The sequence below is a fragment of the Python bivittatus genome, unplaced genomic scaffold (assembly GCF_059951505.1).
Source record: "Python bivittatus isolate LINGU-HERP-01145 unplaced genomic scaffold, Pbiv_v1 ctg000410_np1212, whole genome shotgun sequence".
In the NCBI taxonomy this organism is placed as follows: domain Eukaryota; kingdom Metazoa; phylum Chordata; class Lepidosauria; order Squamata; family Pythonidae; genus Python; species Python bivittatus.
The window spans coordinates 13,946,084-13,970,481 of record NW_028277067.1 but is presented as its reverse complement, the minus strand read 5'-3'; the positions used below and the strand labels follow the sequence as shown (position 1 = coordinate 13,970,481).

At 40.7% G+C, this 24,398-nt stretch overlaps 1 protein-coding gene across 2 annotated transcripts in view; it reads left to right on the top strand.

Moving 5' to 3' along the window:
- The window catches only part of LASP1 (LIM and SH3 protein 1), a 55,515-nt gene that overhangs the window by 1,358 nt on the left and 29,759 nt on the right, over positions 1–24,398 (top strand). The window contains exons 1-2 of one of the 2 annotated variants that reach the window (XM_007424128.4): positions 9,290–9,612; positions 18,032–18,126. In XM_007424128.4, the coding sequence (XP_007424190.1) occupies positions 9,544–9,612; positions 18,032–18,126 (164 nt within the window). In that variant the 5' untranslated portion in view covers positions 9,290–9,543. Of the gene's footprint in view, positions 1–9,289; positions 9,613–18,031; positions 18,127–24,398 lie in introns of those variants that run through there. The other variant, XM_088143532.1, reaches the window with a different exon arrangement.

Genomic DNA, 24,398 nt, shown 5'->3' with positions numbered 1-24,398 from the left:
CTCAAAATTCACTCAGGCCTTGCTTTCTGCTGTGCCTGTGTAAGCCCACTGTATGCTTTGATGGTGCTTATGCTGCTACTTTTCCTGCACATGGCATGATATGCTTTTTAAAAAACGGTGACCCCTCTCTATTTCAATTTGAGAAATCCTGGTTTAGTGATTTGTGTGAACATACAGTAGCCATCTAAAGGGTATCAACTTGGGGGAAACTGAGGTGATGCACTGTAGAAGGATACAACTGGTGAGCAAGTAAAGATAGTGGCAGTCATATTCTCAGTTTATGCTGCTGAGAGTAAGGTGTGTTTTCACAACAGATTAACTCATTGTTTAATCATGATTTACAGAATTAATTGCCCCCATTCATACATTCAGCTTATATTTATACAGCATGCTTAACTTGGTTATTGTAGTGTGCTGAGTTCACACAACACACTGAACTACAGTTAAATTGACTGATTTTTATACAACACATTAAGGTCCAAGAAACTGAAGCAAGATTAAAACTAAGCATTGCATATAATGCAGGTGCAGCTGGTAGGTTTTCCCCTGACATGGTTAAGCATAAACACAACCACATTGCACCAGAAGCTGACACATTGGCTCAGTTCAGAAAACTTCCTGAGCCACAAAGTAGCCAGCCATACTTTAGTGTAGTGTGTTGTGTGAACCCATTGAAAGACTGAATAATCATAGGGAGGTTAAAGCTACTTACAATTTAAAGCAGCTTCTTCCTCTGACTTATGTCTGGGGAGGAGGAGGGGGAGGGGGAGGAGGAGGAGGAAGAAGAATTATTATTTGGGGAGAAGACTTACCCCTGTTCTGCAATCCAGAGGGAATTAAATGCCCAGAGAGAAATTGCTGTGAGAAAATTGAGGTACCAGTTCACATTTTCCTTCTCAGCAACTTCTAGAAAGGTGGCCATAATTTTAGAGTGTATCTTCAGTCACCAAGGACATCTAACCCATACTTGTTACTGAGAATAGACAGATTGTGTTTTGCAGCTGTCACAGTTCCAGTTGCCACTAGGAAAGGCACCCTAGTTATTACCAATAATGTTTGATTTGTCTTACATTATGACAGGGATTGTCTGGTAGCTGCTGAGTCATCTTAGTAAATGCTGACATGGAACCTCATTGAGGCTATGAGAACTACTGCCCTTAGTTCTAAGAATCAACACCAACTTGATGGAACGTAATCAATTCCTCTTAAATTCTTTTAATTCCTTCACTTTTATACCATTTTAAAATGACTTCTAGTCACTTATACAGTAATACCTCGGTTCATGAACGCTTCTGTTCATGAACAATTTGGTTCACGAACAGCACGGTTTGCAAAATTTTGCTTCCGTTCGCAAACTCCACATCGGGTGACGAACATGACCCGCGGCCATTTTCCCTGCTGTGACACGTGGTCGTGGCTTCCTGTAGGCGAGGGGGACTCTCCAAACAATAACCACCTCCCCACCCGCCTTCCTGTCCTCCACGCCAGAAGTCGCCTCAAGCAAGGTTAGCGTTCTCTCTCTTCATACTGTACTTTGTTTCATATTTTTGTGGTTTAAAAAAAAATACATATGGTTCAGAACGGATTCACCATATTTACATTGAACCTTATGGGGAAATTTGATTCGGTTCATGACCAATTCGGTTCGCGACCAGAGTCATGGAACGAATTAAGTTCGTGAACTGAGGTACCACTGTATGTAGTCAAGTATTACATTAACTTTTGTAGGAACTACAGTACTTAGGGGAACTTAGTCTACAAACATAGGTATGCCACCTCCTAGGCAAACTGGTTTCCGCTGTCCCCAAGTCCCTCTTCAGGGTAAATTTGTTCGCTGTTTATATTGTATGCACGTGCATTTTACAATGCCTTAATATTGCTTGTATTAAAATCATTCTACAGGATCAGGTCAAACCTGTTTCTATTTTTCTAACTACTGTGTTTCTGAGAAGGCGGGTTGATTAGGAAATATTTCCTTTCTTAAGAAAGATAAAATGGAGTTAGGTTGGAGATAAGTCTACAATATCTGGGCTGCAAATATCCAGATGGTCAGTAGCAAAGACATAGAGGTTATTGTGTCTCCTTGCCAGCACCCTGCAGATTTTTGCACCCCAGATATGGTAGGTCTACTTGGAGAAAAGATGTTTGCATTTGCAAGACTAAGTAGTCTTGATAATGTAGAACTGTTTGATTTTCTTAGTTTTGAATGCTACTTTCTTGTGCTTTTACTCCACTCCTTTTTTCCTGGGAAGTTAATAAACTATTTGATCTGAAACTAAACTTCACTGGATATTCTGCCCAGCCCACAGATTGGTCTGCTCTCCATGCTGGATCATGTGTGCCCATTTCCCAAGTTTGAGAGAGAACAAACTAAAGAGGACTACAAGTTGGGCTCTTCTTAGTATTAGGAAAAGTCAACTGAAACCGCTACTAGTAATATTAGTATTTCCCAAACTTTACCATACATCATTAAAGGAAATAGGTTTCATCCTGGTTCATGTTGTAAGACAGGTGGGCAGGCTTTTTTTTACTGGTTTTTATGTATGTTTCTACCTTCCAACTGTTCAGTGTTGGAGATAGCTAGACACAAAACATAGATATCATCTGTGTCCTGACTTAAAACTAAAAATAACAAAAGCACTATGCATACCATTATTAGTAGTAGTATGAATGATTCATTTCTATGGAATCTAGTCTTTTCTAGAGGCCTGATTTTAGAATTCCAGCTAACTGCCTTTGTTCCTCATCTGTTTATAGTCAATTTCTCACTAAGTAGCATGACTTATTGCCTGGTCAGACCAGCTGACTAGTTTCAAAAAGTCTAAGGAACAGTTACTGGCTGGATTATTGTGTTTACAGAGTGGGACAATATTCTGTCTTGTCAACAAACAGAGTTTGTTGTGTGCCTTGTTTTTAAAGTTACTTTTAAGGAAGGGCAGTGACTTTCAGCAGCCGGAGCAGCTAATAGTTTCCTTTGTTAGACATCAAGCGAAGCAGATGAAGCATTGAACACTGTATATCAGAAGCCATTCTCATCCAATGTTGGCCCTTCCAGGTAGTCCAGCCAAGAAGCACAAACCTTCTGCATGGTGGTTCTCTAGGCTGTGGCTCTTCCTCCTGTCTCCCAAGGTCATGCCCGCATACCGTTACATCCAGTGAACTTTTATGAAAATAGGGGGTTGTGCTGCTTCACTCTGCAAAAGACGTTTGCCTGTTTTTTCTCCCTGTAACTGAAGTACCATTTCCTCTTGCCCTGTTTGCCTCAGACCTGCCTGTAGAACCAAGGAACGAGCAAAATGTGAACAGTCCTGCTGCTGTAGCTGGTAGTTTTAGGCCTGCTTTCTGAGTAGGATGCCTATTGTCAGGGGAGGTCGCACCAAAAAGCATAGCAGTGTGTCAGTGGGGATTAATTGGCCTTCTCCCTTTTTTTTTATATATCTGTCTAATAATAGGTTCCCGTAACCAAAGTCATAGCTGTGGGAAGAGAGAGCAGTTAGGCAATTTGCTTGTAACAACGGCCCCCACTCCATTAGGAAGCAGCGATGGGCATGAATGTATCAGGCTGACTAATAAATGGAACTGGAGGGAACATGCTTGAGGGGAATTTGTATGTGTGAGAAAGAGACAGACAGATTATATTAATCCAATTTACACTATAATTTTCTTGTGTTTCCAAAGAAACACCTGGGAGGAAACTATTGCCGCTTTCCAGCAATTATGGTTAGAGGGGGCTCTGGGGAATCAGAAGATTAATGCCACTCCTTCCTCTAACTCTGGTAGCATTCCGTTTCTCCTCAGTCAAAACAGCGAAAATAGGATAAAAGCAATTGCACGCGGATAGCTTATACAGCATACTCAGAATGTCTTCTCTGTTAGGGGAGTGGAGGGTGCTATTATACTGCAAAACAATTTAAAAGTGGTCGTTCACACTGATCCTGACTTAATCAAAACTTACACTATTCATAAAACATAGCTTTAGTGTGTAAATTGAGTACAACAGAAAATGCACTAAAATACAAGAACAATGTAAAGAAAGTTAAATTGAACAAAATCATTCAAAATGTAGTTTGTATCTTTCTAGGCATTCAACTAGCAAGCTCATCTCTGATCCTATAAAAAGAGTATAAAGTCTATTTTTCTCTACCCTAAAGATATTTGGCTTTACCTTTTATCATTTTACAAGTACTTAAAATCTTTGACTAAACATAAGAATGTTGCTTTAGAAAGGAGGAATATCCTGGCTTTTTTGCTTAATCATAGATAAATGCGAAAATACACTGCAAAGCAAAAAAAAAAAAAAAAGACAATACAGTATCATGAAACAAATCTGAACATTTCATCCACTCCAACAGGAAACTTTTTCTTAGCACTAATTTCCTATAAGCCTTAGTGTTCAGGACAAGTTAGTACCTATGTAATACAGGTAGTCCTTGCTTAACAACCATAATTGGGACTGGAATTTAGGTCACTAAGCGATGCAGTCATTAAGTGAATCATCACGTGACCAGTTCGCTTAGTGATCACAATCCTGGCACTCCCAGCTGCTGCTGTTAAACGAGAATTGTGGGTCATTAAGCGGAGTCCCAGGTAAGGAACGTAGGTGTGCCTTGGGGGTGGGGGAGGCCCGGCACAGGCCACACAAAAGTTGGGGTTGCTGCAGTGCAGAGCAAAGCCACAGCTGCCCCTGGAAGTCTCAGCCACCCCAGCCTGACCCAGCAGCACTTATGACTGCAGGGGCGCTGCAGTTCCCCTCATCTGTCTATCTCCTCCCCCCCGCATCTAAGCCCTTTTGGCCACTCTGCACAGTGGCACTCGTCGACAGCAGTGCTGGGGCTGAAGTAGAGGCCCGAGGCCTTCAGCAGTCTCAGCCAGCTGCCACCACTTCCAGGCCTCTACTTCTGCCCCAGCACTGCCACTGCCACTGAGAAATGCTGTCTCAAGCCCCACACTGCTGGCCTTTGCCACCTCACACCATTCTTCAAACTGCCCCTCTCGTTCCTTCTCCAAGCTGGCGCCACTCATTCCTTCTGCAAGCTGCACATCCCATACTTCTGCAAGCCAGCATCACATTCTCGTGATCCTTCGGAAGCCGCCTGGTCTTCCCCAGGTCTCGCGAGAATGGGACATGCACTATTCCTTCTCCAAATTGCGAAGGTTTCCGAAGGATCATGACAATGGGATGCTGGCTTGCACTAGGAACAAAAGGCGCTGACTTGGGGAAGGAACAAGAGGCATGACTAGGAGAATGGTGCAAGGCGGCGAAGGCCAGCAGTGTGGGGCATGAGGTGGCATTTCTCAGTGGCAGTGGCAGCGATTGGGCTGAAGTTGAGGCCTGGGTGTGGTGGTAGCTGGCTGAGTTTGCTGAAGGCCTTGGGCCTCTACTTCAGCCGCAGCCCTAGCACTGCTGTCGACGAGTGCCACTGTGTAGAGCAGCCAGAAGGCACAGATGGGGGGGAGATAGGTGGGTGGGGGACTTGCAGTGCCTCTGCTGTCGTAAGTGTGGGTGGGCTGCCAAGTGCCTGAATTTTGATCACGTGACCGCGGGGGCACTGCAATGGCTGTATCCTCGGGCACGGGTCATAAGTCCATTTTTTCAGTGCTGTTGTAATTTTGAATAGTTGCTGAACGAATGGTCATTAAGCGAGGACTACTTGTATGTAAGAGGACACTGCAAAAAAAGGGAGGGCTTAAGGGAGTGCATTAGGCTCAAGGACATTAGGTTGTCTATCCCAAGTTTAGAGCATCAAAATACCATGATGCTACTCAAAGTACAAACAAGAAGCATTAGTGGATTTATTTTCATGTTACTAAAATACAGCACCAGAGGGTGCTAATGTCCATCATTTGTTGATGGCCTTGGTTGTTTTATTAATGGGAAAGTGTTGGATTGCTCTTACGTTGCTTTAAAAACAAATTGGATTCAGTCCACAATGACTGATTAGAGAATCTTCATTATCTTTTTCCTTCTACTTGTGACTCCAAGCATCTGTGCTTTCATATCAAGAAATACTGAAGTGGTATGGAGATTTGCATTGTAAAATTAGGACTCCTTTAGCGTTTCAGAATCATTGATATATCAGGCAGATATGATTTGTCATGCACACAATATTTCCTTTGTTTCACAAGTTGTTATAACATATAAGATGGCTTATTCAGACTCAATCCCCCTATAAGAGAATAATGAAAAGCTGGTCAAACATAACCAAGCCAAGTTGTAGAGAACGTTTATCAGAGAACATTTGGGGTGGGGATGGGCTGCAGTGATGTTCCCATACTGAAAGAAAAGAGAGAAACACATGAGGGAGAAAAAAGTTGTCTATTTTTACAGGTCAGGTATGTCTGGAGAGACAGAAAATAGTTAACTAAGGATTTTCATTTTTAGATGAGAAGTGACAGCTGAGAAAGGAAACAGCGGCCTCCAAAATAGCACAGCATCTTCAACCACATCCCACATTTCAGTGCTATAACTGGGACAGAAACAATCTTCACACATACATTTTATATGTGCCCAATAAATAGCGTGAGCAAGACTCAATTAGTTTTGGATTTTCTTCCAGCTATGTGTGAATTAGTAATCTTTCTTCCTCTATTTTACATTTCCAGAGGGACTGGTTGAAATATTTCTGTACTTTTTTTCTTAGAAGGTTGGCAGTTCTGAAATGAATATATTTGTCCTAGGAAGATTGGACCGATGACTTGGAGTAAGATAATGTGACACATGAAAGGGTTGAAGGGTCAGTATTAAAAAAAGGAACTGGCCTTTTTAGTGGTCAAGATACAGGTTACAAGAATATCATTGATATTTTTCAACTGATTATCTTTGTGGGGGAGATGAGGATTTCAGCTGCTAATCTAGCGTTAGAGACTCACATGGATGTATGCTATATTTTACACAATTCACTTCTTAACAGAAATTTTGAAAGTCTGTATCCAGGGCACAGTTATTGTTATTAATAAAAAAAAATATGAGTGGGATTGAGGCCTACTTTTGTTACAGTTATTTTAAATCAGGACCCCACTCTACCCCAAGTTCCGTAATTCACTCTAGGAACCTGCTTCTTTTTTTCTTCTTTCTTTTTAAAAAGAAAAAAAAGAAAATTAAAGAAAGCAGTTGGGTTGTTATAGCTAGGAAAATGAAGTGAAGAGGTGACATACAACATGCAGGAAATAATGGCCAGTTCATACATCATACTAAACCCTGTGTTTTAAGCATAGATTGAGAAGCCAAATTAGCTGAGCTCATACCATAAGCTATAAACTAGTTTAAACACCAATGTCCAGTCCCACACTAAATCAAAACCAAACAAATCCCATTTATGGCTTCATATGATGTGGATTAAGAATAAGCATTTTGGAAAGTCAATACTTCTGTCTCTTTTCAAGTAATGTTATTTGTTACAATTGGTAAAATGATATTTTATTTAGATAACATTCTCCAGAGAGGTAAATGGGATGAAGTGGAAGAGATTTTGGAGACCTATAAGGAAAAGGGAGAGCTAGTATATTGCTCTTGTTTGGGGAATATTTGACCAGAAAAAAAGTTTGAGAAACACAGAACAATAGAATACATATTTGCATATATTAAAATATTAAGGACTCTATTCAGTCCTTATCAGTTCTAGATAAAAGTGCTTTCTTCAACTCTTCCTATAATTCCAACAATTTGCCATGCTGGTAGAGGAATATTGGTGTTATAGTACACTCTGGAGTCCTTGGTGCTCTCTGAGCTTCGCTGTTTGATTGTAGACATTTCATTACCTGACTAGGTAACATCATCAGTTCTAGTGAGTGTGGAGTTTGCTCCCTGTTTATATGCAGTAATTTGCCCTACCAGTGTTAGTGGGGGCATGGTTTTCTCCTTCAGCCATCAACAGACACATAGAGATAAAGCACATTTACACACCATTCAAAAGAGACAATAAGAAAGCTAAAAAGGAAACAAAAAGACCAGAACACATCCTAGAGAGGCCTATACGCAGATAAGCAGGGATTACACCAGACAAACAATCAAACAGAAAACAATACCCTAATCAAGGAACTACCAAGGAGAAAACCACACCCCCACCAACATTGGCAGGGCAAGCTACTGTATATAAATAGGGAGCAAACCCCACACTCACTAGCACTGGCAATGTTACCTAGTTGGGTAATGAAACGTCTGCAATCAAACAACCAAGCTCAGAGAGCACCAAGGACTCCACAGTTCAACCCTGAGCTTCATATATTATCTTTTATTGATAATACACTGTATCTGGAGAGTGCTGGGTTTAGGAATCTCAGGTTAAAGGATCTTGCTTAAAAATGAACTTAGCCTTAGATTCTGGGAATCAGAATAGACAAAACTGATTATTTAAGTGGAATAGCTTGCTTTGGCATTAAAAAGATGTAACATTAGGCTTTGGTTTGGGGTAGTTTGTGTCTTCAGAAAGCTCCATAATTGGTAGACAATAAATGTGGTCACTCCTATGCCTTAAAAAAAGGTAAATTTTAGGTGAAGCAAGTTTTGTTCCTACCTTTCTACTGTCAAATGACTGTCACAAGATTTTCAAAAACATAGGGAAGTACTGACATGCAGGAGAAAAAGTGACATTTTCTTAGGAGGAGGAGGGATAGCTATTGCAAAGCATTGTTGTAGCAACCAGGAAACAGCTACCTCTGTGGTTTTTGGTTTGGTGCTGTTTATACTGCTTCCTATTTCGTTTCTATACCCTAACTTTAGCATACATAGGAGGCAGCTTTAAACTCTGTTAGGAGCTCTCCCTCTAAACAACTCCCATACTTCTTAGCCATTGGGTGTGCAATCTGGGAGTAATGGGAGGCAGAGTGCAATATATCTGGAGAGGGCTAGGTTGGGAAGACTGCTGAAGTACAGTAGCTCTAATCTACTCCGAGGCAAAGTTCAAGCGACTTTTCCCGCTTCCAGGTAGAAGCAAGAAAGATTTTTCTAAGCTTGGCTGTCCTTAACTTGGCCGAGCTAGCTGGGTAGGATGGGGACTGTAGTTCGAAAGGTCAGCCCTAGGAGGAAACACCCAGAGGGAGATCGCGTGTGCCCACCGCCCTGGCCACAGTCCTCAGCCTGCTTTTTGAGTTCACTGTCTCACTCCCCCCCCACCCCTGCGCACACCCCTGCGCGCGCGCTCCAGATTCCCTCCCTTTTTATCATTGCTTCAGGGGCGCTCTCTCTCTCGTACGTGCGCGCGCATCCCCCGCCCCGCTGGCCCGTCTGGCGTCTTCGACTTCCTCCTCGCCCCTTTTGTGTGTGCGCGCGCGGTCGACCGCTCGCGCTGACGAGGAAGAAGGCAGAGGCGCGCGCGCGAAAGAGAGTGGCTCGCCGCGCCCCTTCCCTCCTCAGTTGCCACCAGCCATTGCCGGGGCGGCTTCCTGCTTGCTCGCCTCCTCTCCTTCCGTTGCTGGCTTTGCAGAACCTTCCTGAGGGCTCAGTTTTCGAGGCAGGGGTGGCGGCAGCAGCAGCAGCATTCTTTTTCCTCTTCCCCTCACACACATACACATAGACCCTTCCCTCCCCAGCTCGCTTCGGTCGCCATGAATCCCAGCTGCGCCCGCTGCGGCAAGATCGTCTACCCAACGGAGAAGGTGAACTGCCTCGACAAGGTGGGTGTCGCGAGGAGAAGGCGCTGAACGGGTGGGGCGGGTGCTCCTTGAGGGGATGCCTGGGAGGAACTGAAGGGGAGGTCTCGAAGCCGAGGAGGGGGCGCGGAGCAGCGGCAGCTGGCAGCGCGGAGACGGACGGAGGCAGACGGGTGCTGCTGGTTGCCCGGGGAGGGGTTGAGGGGGAGGGTGATCGTGGAGGACGTTTGGGGTGGAGCGGGCAGAGATGTCAAGGGCGGGATGGCCGGTGCGGGGCGTGCGTGTGTGTGTGTGTGTGTGTGTGTGTGTGTGTGTGTGTGTGTAGAAGGGAAGAGGGGCCAATCGGAGGGAAGGGAGGCCGGCAGGCCCCGAAGTGGGGGATCGCCGGAAGGGGAGAGTAGGCCGGGCTGAGCAAGGGAAGCGTGCGGAAAGCACAAAAGGGGCACTTCAGAGAGTGGCCGGAGGGGAGGGGTTGAAGGAGCTGGGCGTGGGAGGGTAAGGTACAAGGTGGCCTGAACAAAAGGCGGGCGGGGAGAAGGAGGGGACGGTCGGCCGAGCGCTTGCTAGGCGTGGAGCTGAAGCAGGCTCTCTGGGTGTGGAGTGGCGGGTTTCCTGGTTGAGAGTGAATTATATGCGGTTTTTGCGAATGCCCCTACAGGGCCATTATTGCAACTTAAAAAGCAACTTAAAGGTTCTGGGTGAAATATCAAGTGTGGGATATCACCTGTAGAACGGGGGGTGAAGACAAGCTGAAAGCTTCATACTTCGGAGGAGAGTAGGTAGAGGGGGCAGCTGTCTGTCGTGGGTTAGACAGAAAGGAAAGCGATTTTGGAACCTTCTAGGAGAAAGTAAGTAGAGGATTTGAGAAACCTACTGATCTCTAGCGACAGGTGTGCTCTACTGGCTGTGGACGTGGATAGAAAGTATGAAATATATTCAACAGTTGTGTTGTTGGAACTGTAGTTTAGGGAGAATGGGGTGGTAAAGAAAAGTAAGATTTATCTGTTCAGTTTCTCAAAATTATGGATTAAGTTGACAGCAGTTGGAATTGGCATATATTGAATAAAGACTGGATTTAGGGAACAAATGAAAGAAAGCAGTATCAATGTGTGCTTTTAACAGGGCAAGCTACTGTTATGTACTTAGCACTTCTGGCCTTTGAATAGTGGTTATAAATGTAGCATCTATAAGGTAAAGGCTTCTCAGTTTTTCTTTTTGCAGCAGTGTAAGTTCAATAAAATAAATGATGCAGACAGCCAAAACTAAGGCTCAGAAATAGCTTTATTCTGTTTCTTTTTAATTTTTCTTAATGTACTGATATATTGCATAGAAAGTAACTACCTGTTTTTTATAGTATTTTTACCAAATCATCTGTCCAGCTTTTTTTTTTTTTAAGAGACAGGTTACAATATGCTTTCCTCAAATAATTTCCAGCAAACAGAAATGAACCAAAAGCTGTATAGAACAGCTGAATTTGGAGGCATTCCAGTTTTGATTTAGGTCAAAATACAGGCAATTGAGCCACGTTGTCAGCTGCTTGTTTAAGCAAATTCATGACTTCTAGATTGTTTTCTTGAGTGTTTTAAAAGTGGCTTTAAATGAAGCCACTGTCACAGAAGCTTTCTACCACTTTTTTCCACATAGTTACAAAACAGCTTTGTGTATCAACAGCTAAAATGAAGATGAACAAATCAGCCATCATCTGCTTTACATTAGATTCTGTTCCCTTGCCACCTCCTTTCGGACTGATTGTTCTGTAGTGTCTTAGAGTTTATAAGAATACATCTTTAAAAGATTGACTTCCTGTTTTTGCGTTTAAAAGAGAGAAACTGAGTCAAGTACTGTAGGGGCTATGCTATGTATCATGTTTATAACTACTGGGCCTTATATGCCTTGCTTATCCTATCACATACTGGCTTTAAAAAGGTTTAGACTTTTTAGATTTGTAGATGATGTGGCAACTTTGTTTCCCTATATACTGTGCCTTTATTAAGGGGAGGAGATAACTCTGTCATAAGCTGCAGCTACTAATTAGATACTTCTGAAACAGTGATGGAACTAAATCTTAATGAGGTTTCTGTTAGATTTTCTGATGTAAAGATAGTAGAGTAGTGGTAGGGAACTTGTCCTGACCACCCCCCCAGTTGAATACTCCCAGTATGTCAGATTGGGGACGGTACAACTACTGGAAGTTGTAATCTAGAAGAACCTGGAAGACCACAGGCTCACCACTTTTGCAGTAGAGCTCCCTTAAACAGCTTACATTCACAAGTTGTTCTAGTACAAACTGGTAATTAGAAGTGGATCTGTATTTTGTGGAAGAAATTTAGCGGTAACTAAGAGGAGGAAGGGATTTTTGTCAGTTTCACAAATGAAGTTTTTCCACTGCACTGTGCAGTAATATTTTTTCTATTTATAATAGAAACACATATTAAATCTTATGTGTGAATTTGCCATATGCTAATAGATTTGTGGGATTCAACCCGAGCATTATGTTTGGAATCACTGTTTTTTAAAGGTCTGTGTTGGTTTTAAGAGAATGCAAAAACTATGACACAAAAACACGCTTGGTCAGCCCCCAAAGTCCAAACTATATTTGATTTAAAAGCAGTAGGATAGAGATTGAAATTAAAGGTTCACTTTCATATAATATTTATTTAACATTTAAATTGTTAGGAGTGTTCACCCTTCAATAATTATGGGTGGCTTGCAAGGATTAAAAACAGAAAAACAATACATTAATGTATTAAAGCAAATAAAATATGATAATGCCAGGGGGACAGAAATTTATCAACATTTACACCATGGACATATATCTTCCACAGCAGGGTCATATCTCCCCCAGCACACAGTCTGGGGAAAGAGCCAGGTCTTTAGGGTTCTTTTGAATGACAATAGGATCAGGGCTTTGGGAGCAATACCTTTCCAAAAGGCAGATGCTGCAATAGAGAAGACACCCTTCCTTGGTCCTATAAGATATAACACTGCTTAATAGATGGGACCAAGCATGCCAACCCTGTCATCTTACAGGATGGGCAGAAAGAATTGGAGAAAAAGAAGGTTCCCCCAAATATTTGAGTGTTGTTTTTATAATAATTTTGTCCTGCCTTTTTTATATATAACTCAAGCTGGCAAACATACCTAATACTCCTGCCTATTTTCCCCACAACAACACTCTGAGGTGGATTGGGAAATCCTGAGAGAGAGTGACTGGCCCAAAGTCATCCAGCTGGCTTTCATGCCTAAGGGAGGCCTTGAACTCACAGTCTTGTGGTTTTTAGGTCAGCACTTTAACCACTATATCATACTGGCTCTCTATGCCATGTAGGGCTTTATAGATGACAACCAGCACTTTGAACTATACCCGAAAGCTCTCTAGTAACTATATGGATTCCCTAACAGGTAGTGTTAGTTGAGATTCTTTGTAATTTAATAGGTTTCTTTGATATATGGACCATTGTTCTGCCAGTTTTCCAAATAGTGGCTCATGTAAGTTGCATTTCCTGGTAAGTTGCATTTTTTATTAAAGCTCCATACTGAAGCAATTTCTGAATGTCTCAAATTTATCTGCATTGAAAGTTATAAAATGGCATCTGATAGCTCCTGCATTTTTGTTCAGACACAAGAAACTGCTTGAATAAATAGTTGCGACAGTCTATACCAGTGCTTCCCAAACTTTTTCCTTCATTACCCAAAAAATGGTCGTAACTCGAGGACTATCTGTATTATAAAAATTATATCATTGAATGATCTTTATCTCATTTCAACAAATTACCATTGATAATTTCATCGATTTTCATCTTAATAGGAATACTTTGGGAGATTTTCGAATATATTTTAGTACAGGTGGCAAACTTTAAGTCAGTTTAGATATTCGTATTGTGATGGGTAATGGGTTTGTGTGTCATTACCCAAAGAAAAACTACTTTTACCCAATTATGGTAATTTACCTAAGTTTGGGAAGCACTGGTCTATACCATGTGTCAAGTGTTTATGCTATTCCCATCTTGTATATATGGGAAATGAAATTGAGAAAGTTTTACTGAGTGAATACAGTAGCTGAATTTGAGTACTTGTTTTTTTAATTTTCAAATTCCTATATGCAATTTGTTAAGCCACACTGGCTATTTAATTATGTTACAGGATAAGTATTGTTCTATAGAACTACTATGTGAGTTTTGTTCACATGAAACAATATTGAATACAGCACTTGGATATATTGTTGTGCCTAGCATCTGTATTGATTTACAAAGGTATGCAAGGATGTTCCCTCTCATCTCTAAAACTGGGTTTTCATTGCATACTGGGCTGCAAATTAGCCAACCACATTTTAACTTACTATGTGTAAAAGTCCAGTTTGCTTATGATTCACTGTATTATGTAAAAAAGTATATATCCTTGGTCCCACTTCATCTTAACTGCTTTTAAAACAGTGGAAGGTTTTTAAAATATTGGGAACTTGAAATATGGTTATCAATTTGAAGCAAATGTTGGTGTGTACTTGGCCTACATTATGCTACTTTTTAGGTTGGGAAGATTGCTGTATGAAAAATATCTTTGCCCTATTTTACTGGTAATTACAATATTTTGCTACATACAGGTGAAACTCGAAAAATTAGAATATCGTGCAAATGTTCATTTATGTCAGTAAGGCAACTCAAAAGGGGAAACCAATATATGAGATAGACGCATTACATCCAAAGCGAGATATGTCAAGCCTTACTTTGGTATAATTGTGATGATTATGGCGTACAGCTTATGAAAACCCCAAATTCACAATCTCAGAAAATTAGAATATTACATGACATCAATAACACAAGGATTGGAAATAGAACAATATTGGACCTCTGCAAAGTATAAGCATGCATATGTACTTAGTACTTGGTTTGGGCCCCTTTTGCAGCAATGACTGCCGCAATGCAGTGTGGCATGGATGCTATCAGCCTGTGGCACTGCTGAGGTGTTATGGAAGACCAGGATGCTTCAATAGCGGCCTTCAGCTCCGCTGCATTGTTCGGTCTCATGTCCCTCATCTTTCTCTTGCCAATGCCCCATAGATTCTCTATGGGGTTCAGGTCAGGCGAGTTTGCTGGCCAATCAAGCACAGTAATCCCATGGTCACTGAACCAGGTTTTGGTACTTTTGGCAGTGTGGGCAGGTGCCAGGTCCTGCTGGAAAATGAAGTCAGTATCCCCATAAAGCTCGTCTGCGGAAGGAAGCATGGAGTGCTCCAAAATCTCCTGGTAGACGGCTACATTGACCCTGGACTTAATGAAACACAGTGGACCAACACCAGCAGATGACATGGCTCCCCAAATCAACACAGACTGTGGAAACTTCACACTGGACTTCAAGCATCGTGCATTGTGTGCCTCTCCATTCTTTCTCCAGACTCTGGGTCCTTGGTTCCCAAATGAGATACAAAAGTTGCTCTCATCAGAAAAGAGGACTTTGGACCACTGGGCAACAGACCAGTTCTTTTTTTCTGTAGCCCAGGTAAGATGCTTCTGACGTTGTTTGTTGTTCAGAAGCGTCTTGACAAGAGGAATACGACATTTGAAGCCCATGTCCAGGATCCGTCTGTGTGTGGTGGCTCTTGATGCACTAACTCCAGCCTCAGTCCACTCCTTGTGAAAGTCCCCAACACTTTTGAATGGCCTTTTCCTGACAATCCTCTCCAGGCTGCGGTCATCCCTGCTGCTTGTGCACCTTTTTCTACCACACTTTTCCCTTCCACATAACCTTCTATTGATGTGCTTTGATACAGCACTTTGGGAACATCCAACTTCTTTTGCAATTACCCTTTGGGGCTTCCCCTCCTTATGGAGGGTGTCAGTGATGGTTTTCTGCACAACTGTCAGGTCAGCAGTCTTTCCCATGCTTGTGATTCCTACTGAACCAGCCTGAGAGACCATTTAAAGGCTCAGGAACCCTTTGCAGGTGTTATGGATTCATTAGCTGATTAGAGTGGGACACTTTGAGCCTAGAATATTGAACCTTTTCACACTATTCTAATTTTCTGAGATTGTGAATTTGGGGTTTTCATAAGCTGTACGCCATAATCATCACAATTATACCAAAGTAAGGCTTGACATATCTCGCTTTGCATGTAATGCATCTATCTCATATATTGGTTTCACCTTTAGAGTTGCCATACTGACATAAATGAACATTTGCACAATATTCTAATTTTTCGAGTTTCACCTGTATTAACAAGGATGAATCACTTCTTGCCTGATGACAGTATTCAAATTAGCAGTGTATGGTTGAGATGAAATTTGCAAACTCTCTAAATTGTGTACATCATGGAGGTAGGAAGGCTCTAGTTTTGAAGAGCTATTTCAGACTTTCAGCAGCCCTGCATTTGTTTCGTGACTGAAAACTTGTAGTTATGTATGGTTATACATTAAAGAGGTCTTGATTTTAGTTGTGTCAAAGGTTTAGTGAAAGCTAAAAAATATAAAAATGAACTACTGCATGAGGAATTGGCTTTCAGCCACATATGAGGGTGCAAATCTGTTGCTCTGGGCAATAAAATGAGGCAGACTTCTTCTCTTCTAATACTGATGAGTCATTACATGCTCTTGTCGTCTGGGTTGTGGCTGTATTTAAAAATTGGGTGTGGTGAATTCCCACATTATTAGGTGGCTCCAGGATACTTTGCAATTATCACTGATTGTGGGTGTTCAGAAGAGTAGCAAATCTAGCTATTATTCTTGATCATTAAATAGTAGTGTAACAATTGCTGCTTGGTAGTCTTGTTTCGAAAGCTGTTTTGTACTTGAAAGAAACTAAGTTATTAGATGGAATCTGTCAATAAAGAGGTCCATCTGGATGCATGTACTCCTCAAGAAACTTGGATTTTCATAAATTAATTATAATTTAATTTCATAAATTATGTTAATTAAATTAACATAAATAATTTCACATGTTATCTGGTAGTTTTTGTAGAATTCTGAAAGAATAAAATGTGTTACTTTTAACCTACACAAAAGCAAAGTTAGAGTATGTAGGCAGTCCAACAAACAGAATCTTTATGAAGATTTTAATGAGTAATTTTATACTTGCGATTCTACTCCAATTCCCCTCCCCACCTCCAGTACTGGATTATCAAAAAAAATGAAGACCACAAACTATATGTAATAAATAGATACACTCAACCCATTTTGACATCTAAGGGAACACTTGAAAAGAAATGGAAACCAATTAATTCTACATTATTACTGGATAATGCTATATAAAGTACATCAGTAAGTGGTCTAAAGTACTTACCACCTTGGATATTTCTCATTTGCCACCTTCTTTGTCCTAATTCTGAAAAGATGCTCTAATGGTTTGATGTGGATACGGGGATGGGGAATGAACAGAAAGGGCTATCCTAAATACCCTCTTCCAAATCTAGTACTTTGTTCTATGGGCATCTTATTTAGTACCATTTTTGAACTATTTATCTTCTGGATAACTCATAGCTATCTTCTGTAAAATTGTTGCAGAAAGCTGAGGAAGTTGTACATTTTTCAAAATCATATAATCTTACTCTTGTCTTGTATTATTCTGTTGCTTTACTGCATGTGCAATGTCTCCCATAATATCCCTCATATTTCTGTCCTCCTCTCAGAGTTTCTGAAAACAAACTCTGGGATTTTCATAGCATTGAAGACCAAAGAGGTGACTGAGATGCTTAGCTTTCATGTTATGGTTTAATATAATTTCAAGTTAGGCAGTTAAGCAAAAAAATATTAGTTTCCTACATGAGCTCTCCAGTTCATCTTGTGTCTGTGAATATATGTTCTTTCCACTGTCAGAATAGTTGCAGGTGACAATCCAGTGCTACCTATTCTCAGTTCAGAAATTTCTGTTCTTAGTTAGAAGACATAAAATCTTCCACTCAGAGATGCTGGTGTGAATTAAGCCTGCTCTTAGTCTTGCATGACCAGCTAGCTATCTTTCAAACCAGATGGGAAACTTGGTTTCCTCAGAATATCAGGACAGTATTTCTGTAAAAAGATCACTTAAATTAACTTCCTCTTTGGGAGGTTTGGGGATGGACCTTCAGTCAGATGGTAAATACTTAAGTTTCTGTATTCCAGTATAATACAACTCTGTTAGAGTTAAGAAGTTTAGTAGTTACAAGCTAGTTATTTTAAGAATGTACTACTTTTTTCACTAACTAAATATAAATAAATGTTTGTCCTGGTCTTGTTTGGTTTGTGCTTACATTTGAGCAACAAAAAGTTCTTACAGCGAGCATCTGTCTAAAAAGTCCTTCAGGAATGTATGACTGTATGATTATTCCAGTAGTTCTGTGCTAGAACTCCCTTAAATATACCTACTAGAAACATGAATGATTGTTGCCTTTGGATATAAATTCTTTAGCTTGGAGAATTTAACCCACCAGCAATGTATTGTAGTGAACTAATGCTTGTTTCTTATATTCCCCTAGTACTGGCATAAAGCATGTTTCCATTGTGAAGTCTGCAAGATGACCCTCAACATGAAAAACTACAAGGGCTATGAGAAGAAGCCATATTGTAATGCGTAAGTATGCTTTTCAGAGCTTTGCCCTCATAATTCTAGAGATGTGTAGGTCAGAAGTATTTTGTAAGGAACTATGGATGGATGGATCTTGGATGAGATCTTAAACTCCCTTTGGAGATAAGTGACATGAAGAAAGAAGCTGACTAAAGAATGCACCTAGAGCATTCTTAATGCTGTGTAGTGCATTTTGAGTTTTCCAAATCTCTGTAATGAACTGTGTCAGTAATTTGTTGTTGTTGGTAAATGTGAAATTAATGGCAATAATATGTTATGTGATAGTAACATCAACATAACATGTCCTTTGCCAGAGATAAATACTGGCAAGTTTGGGTAATATATTTGTGACAGAATAGCAAAGAGAGTTTGTGGATTCGCTAAAAACAAAGATTCAAGAATAGTTCCTGAGCAATAATCCTGTGGAAAAACTTGGAGAGAAGTTTCCAGAGTGAGGAACATCTGAGATAAAGCAGAGTGGTGACCACAGAAGGAAGAACAGCAACAAGATGCACATCTTTAAATATGCTTTGGAAAGTAATGAAGAACCAAGTATAAGGAAGTACAGCAAAGGAAATTTTAGTCATAGCAGTAGGGACCAGAAAGTTTTGTGAGAGTTAGCCTTATTATTGAAGAGAAATACTGAGAACAAGTTACAGTTAGAACTTTTAAATGAAGAGTAGTTATGTATAAGTGTAAGCAGAAATATGTAGCATGAAAGTATAGCTAACTCTGGGCAATCATGTAAATAGATGAACAAGTGTTTAGATGGTGCTAAGCCCATGTTTCAAGTACTCTGAAATAGCATTTGGAGATTGTCTTGGAAGCACTGCATAGTTCTATGGTATATTACAGGTAATAAAGGCTCCTTGGTAAGAGTATTTCACTTGGCAATAAATATTGTTAGTTGGTTCCCTAAGTAAACTTCTTGATACTGTAATCTAGTTTAGGATGATATATATGTTTAAATTTAATATTAGGAGAGGCTTTCTGTTTATATCACTATTACATATATATAGCACATTTTAATTTCAGTAAGTGAAGCATGAGTAGTATATACATACTGATCTGCTCCAGAAATGAAAACATAGTGAAATAATTATTAAAAAGTGGAAGACCAGTTTAAGAAATAGAGTAGAAAACCACAATTAGGTGTGGTGAATTTTCAGAAATTCATATACAGTGGTACCTCAGGTTACGAACTTAATTCGCTCCGTGACTCTGGTCGCGACCCGAATTGGTCGCAACCCGAAGCAAATTTTCCCAGTGCACCTTCTTTGGAGCCATGCTAACAAGCACACCAAAACCCTTCACAGAACGCTAAGAAACACACCACAAGCCTCACCGAACGTCTCCTTGCTACCGCGATCTCGCCCACAGGAAGCCGCGACTGCGTGTCAGCAGGGAAAATGGCCACGTATCCTGTTCGTACCCCGAGGCAGAGTTCGCAAACTGAAGCAAAATTTTGCGGCCAGAGCTGGTCGTAACCCGAAAAGTTCGTTAACAGAAGCGTTCGTAACCCAAGGTTCCACTGTAAAGCCTAGGGAAATGTTTTCCTGAAATCACTGAACCACTCTGCTATTTGGCTTTCTTTAAACAGAAAGCGAAAGAAGAAAAAAAATAATATTTAGTATTAGCAGCTTCTGTGAGGTTGTTTTCAAAGTAACAAAGAAAGTAGCTGTCCTCTGCTAGTTGTATACTGCACATTCATAGCTATGTGTGTTGCAGGGTGCAGAATGTTCCAAACTGGGAATGGCCATTTCAAATTTTCCACCACTTGTTCAACAAAATAAAATAAATATGTCCAACTTATGACAAAATGGGATATTTTATTCCAAATTGTTTTGAGTGTTCCAACATGCCACAGTCAGATTGTGCTTTCTAATTCCCTCAAGCCATGGCAAGTTGGGTGAGTGTTTTAGTAAAATAGCAGTTACAAGTTCCATTTCTACTGCTGTTGGCTGGAGCTGACTGAAGGGAGGGAGTCTTAGGTAAGAGAATTTCACTAGGAGAATAAATTAAATTCATTACTATTTGCCCAGTAAGTAGATTGAATGCTGATCTTATATTTTTTTTGCTCTGTGAAGTTAGGGTTAAGGGCTTGAGCTACAGTGGGGCAAAAAAGTATTTAGTCAGCCACCAATTGTGCAAGTTCTCCCACTTAAAAAGATGAGAGAGGCCTGTAATTTTCATCATAGGTATACCTCAACTATGAGAGACAAAATGGGGGAAAAAATCCAGAAAATCACATTGTCTGATTTTTAAAGAATTTATTTGCAGATCATGGTGGAAAATAAGTATTTGGTCAATATCAAAAGTTCATCTCAATACTTTGTTATATATCCTTTGTTGGCAATGACAGAGGTCAAACGTTTTCTGTAAGTCTTCACAAGGTTTTCACACACTGTTGCTGGTATTTTGGCCCATTCCTCCATGCAGATCTCCTCTAGAGCAGTGATGTTTTGGGGCTGTCGCTGGGCAACACGGACTTTCAACTCCCTCCAAAGGTTTTCCATGGGGTTGAGATCTGGAGACTGGCTAGGCCACTCCAGGACCTTGAAATGCTTCTTACAAAGCCACTCCTTCATTGCCCGGGCAGTGTGTTTGGGATCATTGTCATGCTGAAAGACCCAGCCACGTTTCATCTTCAGTGCCCTTGCTGATGGAAGGAGGTGTTCACTCAAAATCTCACGATACATGGCCCCATTCATTCTTTCCTTTACACAGATCAGTCGTCCTGGTCCCTTTGCAGAAAAACAGCTCCAAAGCATGATGTTTCCACCCCCATGCTTCACAGTAGGTATGGTGTTCTTTGGATGCAACTCAGCATTCTCTCTCCTCCAAACACGACCAGTTGAGTTTAGACTAAAATGTTCTACTTTGGTTTCATCTGACCATATGACATTCTCCCAATCCTCTTCTGGATCATCCAAATGCTCTCTAGCAAACTTCAGACGGGCCCAGACATGTACTGGCTTAAGCAGGGGGACACGTCTGGCACTGCAGGATTTGAGTCCCTGGCAGCGTAGTGTGTTACTAATGGTAGCCTTTGTTACTTTGGTCCCAGATCTCTGCAGGTCATTCACTAGGTCCCCCCATGTGGTTCTGGGATTTTTGCTCACCGTTCTTGTGATCATTTTGACCCCACGGGGTGAGATCTTGCATGGAGCCCCAGATCAAGGGAGATTATCAGTGGTCTTGTATGTCTTCCATTTTCTAATTGTTGCTCCCACAGTTGATTTCTTCACACCAAGCTGCTTGCCTATTGCAGATTCAGTCTTCCCAGCCTGGTGCAGGTCTACAATTTTGTTTCTGATGTCCTTCGACAGCTCTTTGGTCTTAGCCATAGTAGAGTTTGGAGTGTGACTGTTTGAGGTTGTGGACAGGTGTCTTTTATACTGATAACAAGGTCAAACAGGTGCCATTACTACAGGTAACGAGTGGAGGACAGAGGAGCCTCTTAAAGAAGTAGTTACAGGTCTGTGAGAGCCAGACATCTTGCTTGTTTGTAGGTGACCAAATACTTATTTTCCACCATGATTTGCAAATAAATTCTTTAAAAATCAGACAATGTGATTTTCTGGATTTGTTTTCTCATTTTGTCTCTCATATGAGGTATACCTATGATGAAAATTACAGGCCTCTCTCATCTTTTTAAGTGGGAGAACTTGCACAATTGGTGGCTGACTAAATACTTTTTTGCCCCACTGTATAATACTGTTATCCTGTGTATGTAATTCAAATTCAAATTCTTCAGCTCCATAGTAGAAGAAAAGAAGGTTGCTTCAATAACTGAAATGAAACACTGAATTGGTGCTGCCACCACAGTTTTTGGTTCATTCAGCTGATGCTTATGGTGGAAACTTAACATTACCATGTACAGCCAAATGTGAATGTTTCGGTCACCAATGCCACCAGTAACTAGATCATGGGCACTTCTATAGCCAGAGATCCAAAAACTGGAAATCTTATAAGATATCACACTGACTCTGTAAAATGAAACCATCTGTCACCAATGCTGCAACAAGTCAACAGTAGCCAGTGAAATCCAAAAATGGCATCTAAGATGGTTTAGGCACGTTTGCAGAGTGGATTTAGTTTGCCACTCATACGGGCTACTTTGGAGAACATGACCCCATGGATGGAAAATTCAATGCAGGGCATTAAGAAAAAACTGGGTAAGGCAAACTGTAACTGACCTAGCCCATTGCATTGAATCCAGCCAAAATAACAGCAGTGGACAAAGTACTTTGGCAAAGCATTGTATCAAATGCCTGTGGCTCTGTAGCACTGAACCAGCATATCAGTTGCAAAACTGTACTCAGCTAGTTGTATGCTAGGGAGATAAAGTTCAAGTATGTGTCATATTTTCTTTTTCAAATAGGTTGCCCATGCAGAAGTATGTACTGTATTGTGCCTATAACTTTCAAATAATTTTTTAGGTTTAACAGCATAACACTATGTTGCTTTGTATTTCATTGAGTTTTGCAGCCAGGTGACCAGACACAGAAAGTGTGCACTGTGCAGGTACATAAATTAATAGCCAAAGAGTGTATTTTTGCTGTTACTTTATTGTTCTGGGTTTGTGTATAAAAGTAAATCCATTGCTGTTATTTCTTTGTTAAGACTCCATTCTGTGCTGCTTGGGCATGCTGCAAAAAATATGCTTAATTGTTGTTCCCGTTATTGCCCATTTCATCTCATGGGTGGGCTACTATAATGTGCTTTATGTAGGGCTGCCATAGCTTCTGACCACTCAGAAACTATAAGTACTGCAAAATGTAATGGCATGAATCTTAACTGGGGCAACCTGGTGTTACTATATGTAACACCAATACTTCAGGAACTGCATTGGATCCTGGCTTGTTTCTAGGTGCAGTTCAAGATGCTGGTGATAATCTTTAAAGTTGGCTTGGGGTCTGACTGTCTCTGAGATTGCTTGCTCCAAACAGAATCTGCCTGCCCAAAGCATTGCCTGCTTGCTGAGAGTCCTTACTCCCTGCAGGGTGTAACAAGAGGGGACTCAGAAGTGAGCATTCTCTGCAGGATCTTCCCCTCTTCTGAAATATCCTCTGCCAGATGTAAGAATGTACCCTCACTTCTAACACTCAGTAAGCTAGTAAAAACCAGGCTTTTTTAAAGGCACATTTGGGGACTGAGATGAGAATGGGTGAGCTTGGGGTGCATTTGGTTGTTTGATTATATAAAGTGTCATGTTCTTATGATTGTAATATTGTAATTATCAATTATAACTTTTATTTTTGCTACGTTGATAATTTTGTTTACTATGTTGTTATATATTGCATGTTGTTGCTTATAAGCCACTTAGAATGTGATGACTGAAACAACATAAAAGCATTTAAAATTCATGTTCCAGTGGAACATTCTAAATGAAGCTGCTTTGTTCTGGTCTCAGAACAAAATATTTTTATGCAAGATACTCTTTGCTTCAGAATTATAAACCCCTTATGACTAGACTTTCTTTAATCAGGTGACAAACCAATTCCAACCCACATGAATAGGAAAATAGGAATAAAAATATTTGGCCTGTGTGAAAAACAATAGATTGGAATTAATGGAATTATCCTATTTTAGCCTAGGAACAGACAGACTTTACAGACTACTTTTTCCACTAGAACCCTAGCAACCATTAAGTGGACACAAGTGTGAAATTGTGGCTTATGTAGGTGGATAGTTGAGAACAGCATACCTCTGAGCACATGCTCATCTCATTTATTTTCAGTAGTAGAATTGAAGCAGGCACGTAAACCATATCTCTCATTTATAGCACTCTAATTTAGAAGGGAAAACAAGCTTTTTGTTTTGGAGTTGGAAACCTTTGCTTTATCTGTTGAATCCTCTTACATATCTACAATATCTATAGATTCTGCTCTACTTTCTGCTGCCTGTGCCTCAGACTATACTTGTGTTTAAAATGTTTTTTACCCAAACTGCAGAATTCTGTAAAACCTCAAATGCTAGTTTTAGTATAAAAGATGTGAAATAGATTACGGCAGAGTCCTAATATATTCACAGTTTGACATAATATTGTGGGGGCGGACTGCAACTAGGTTCAGTGTTGCTTACAAGGCTCTCTTTTCTAAACAGCCTCCATAAAATCTGGAGTTGAACAATGAATGTCCTATCTTTTTTGGGGGATTGAGGAAGAAAAATGGCTACGTTTATACTGGCAGGAGCAAGTGTGCTTCTTCAAACATGCTTAATACAGACTTTCCTCTGTCCATGTTCTGGCTTTCTGCCCAATTTTAAGTTTATTT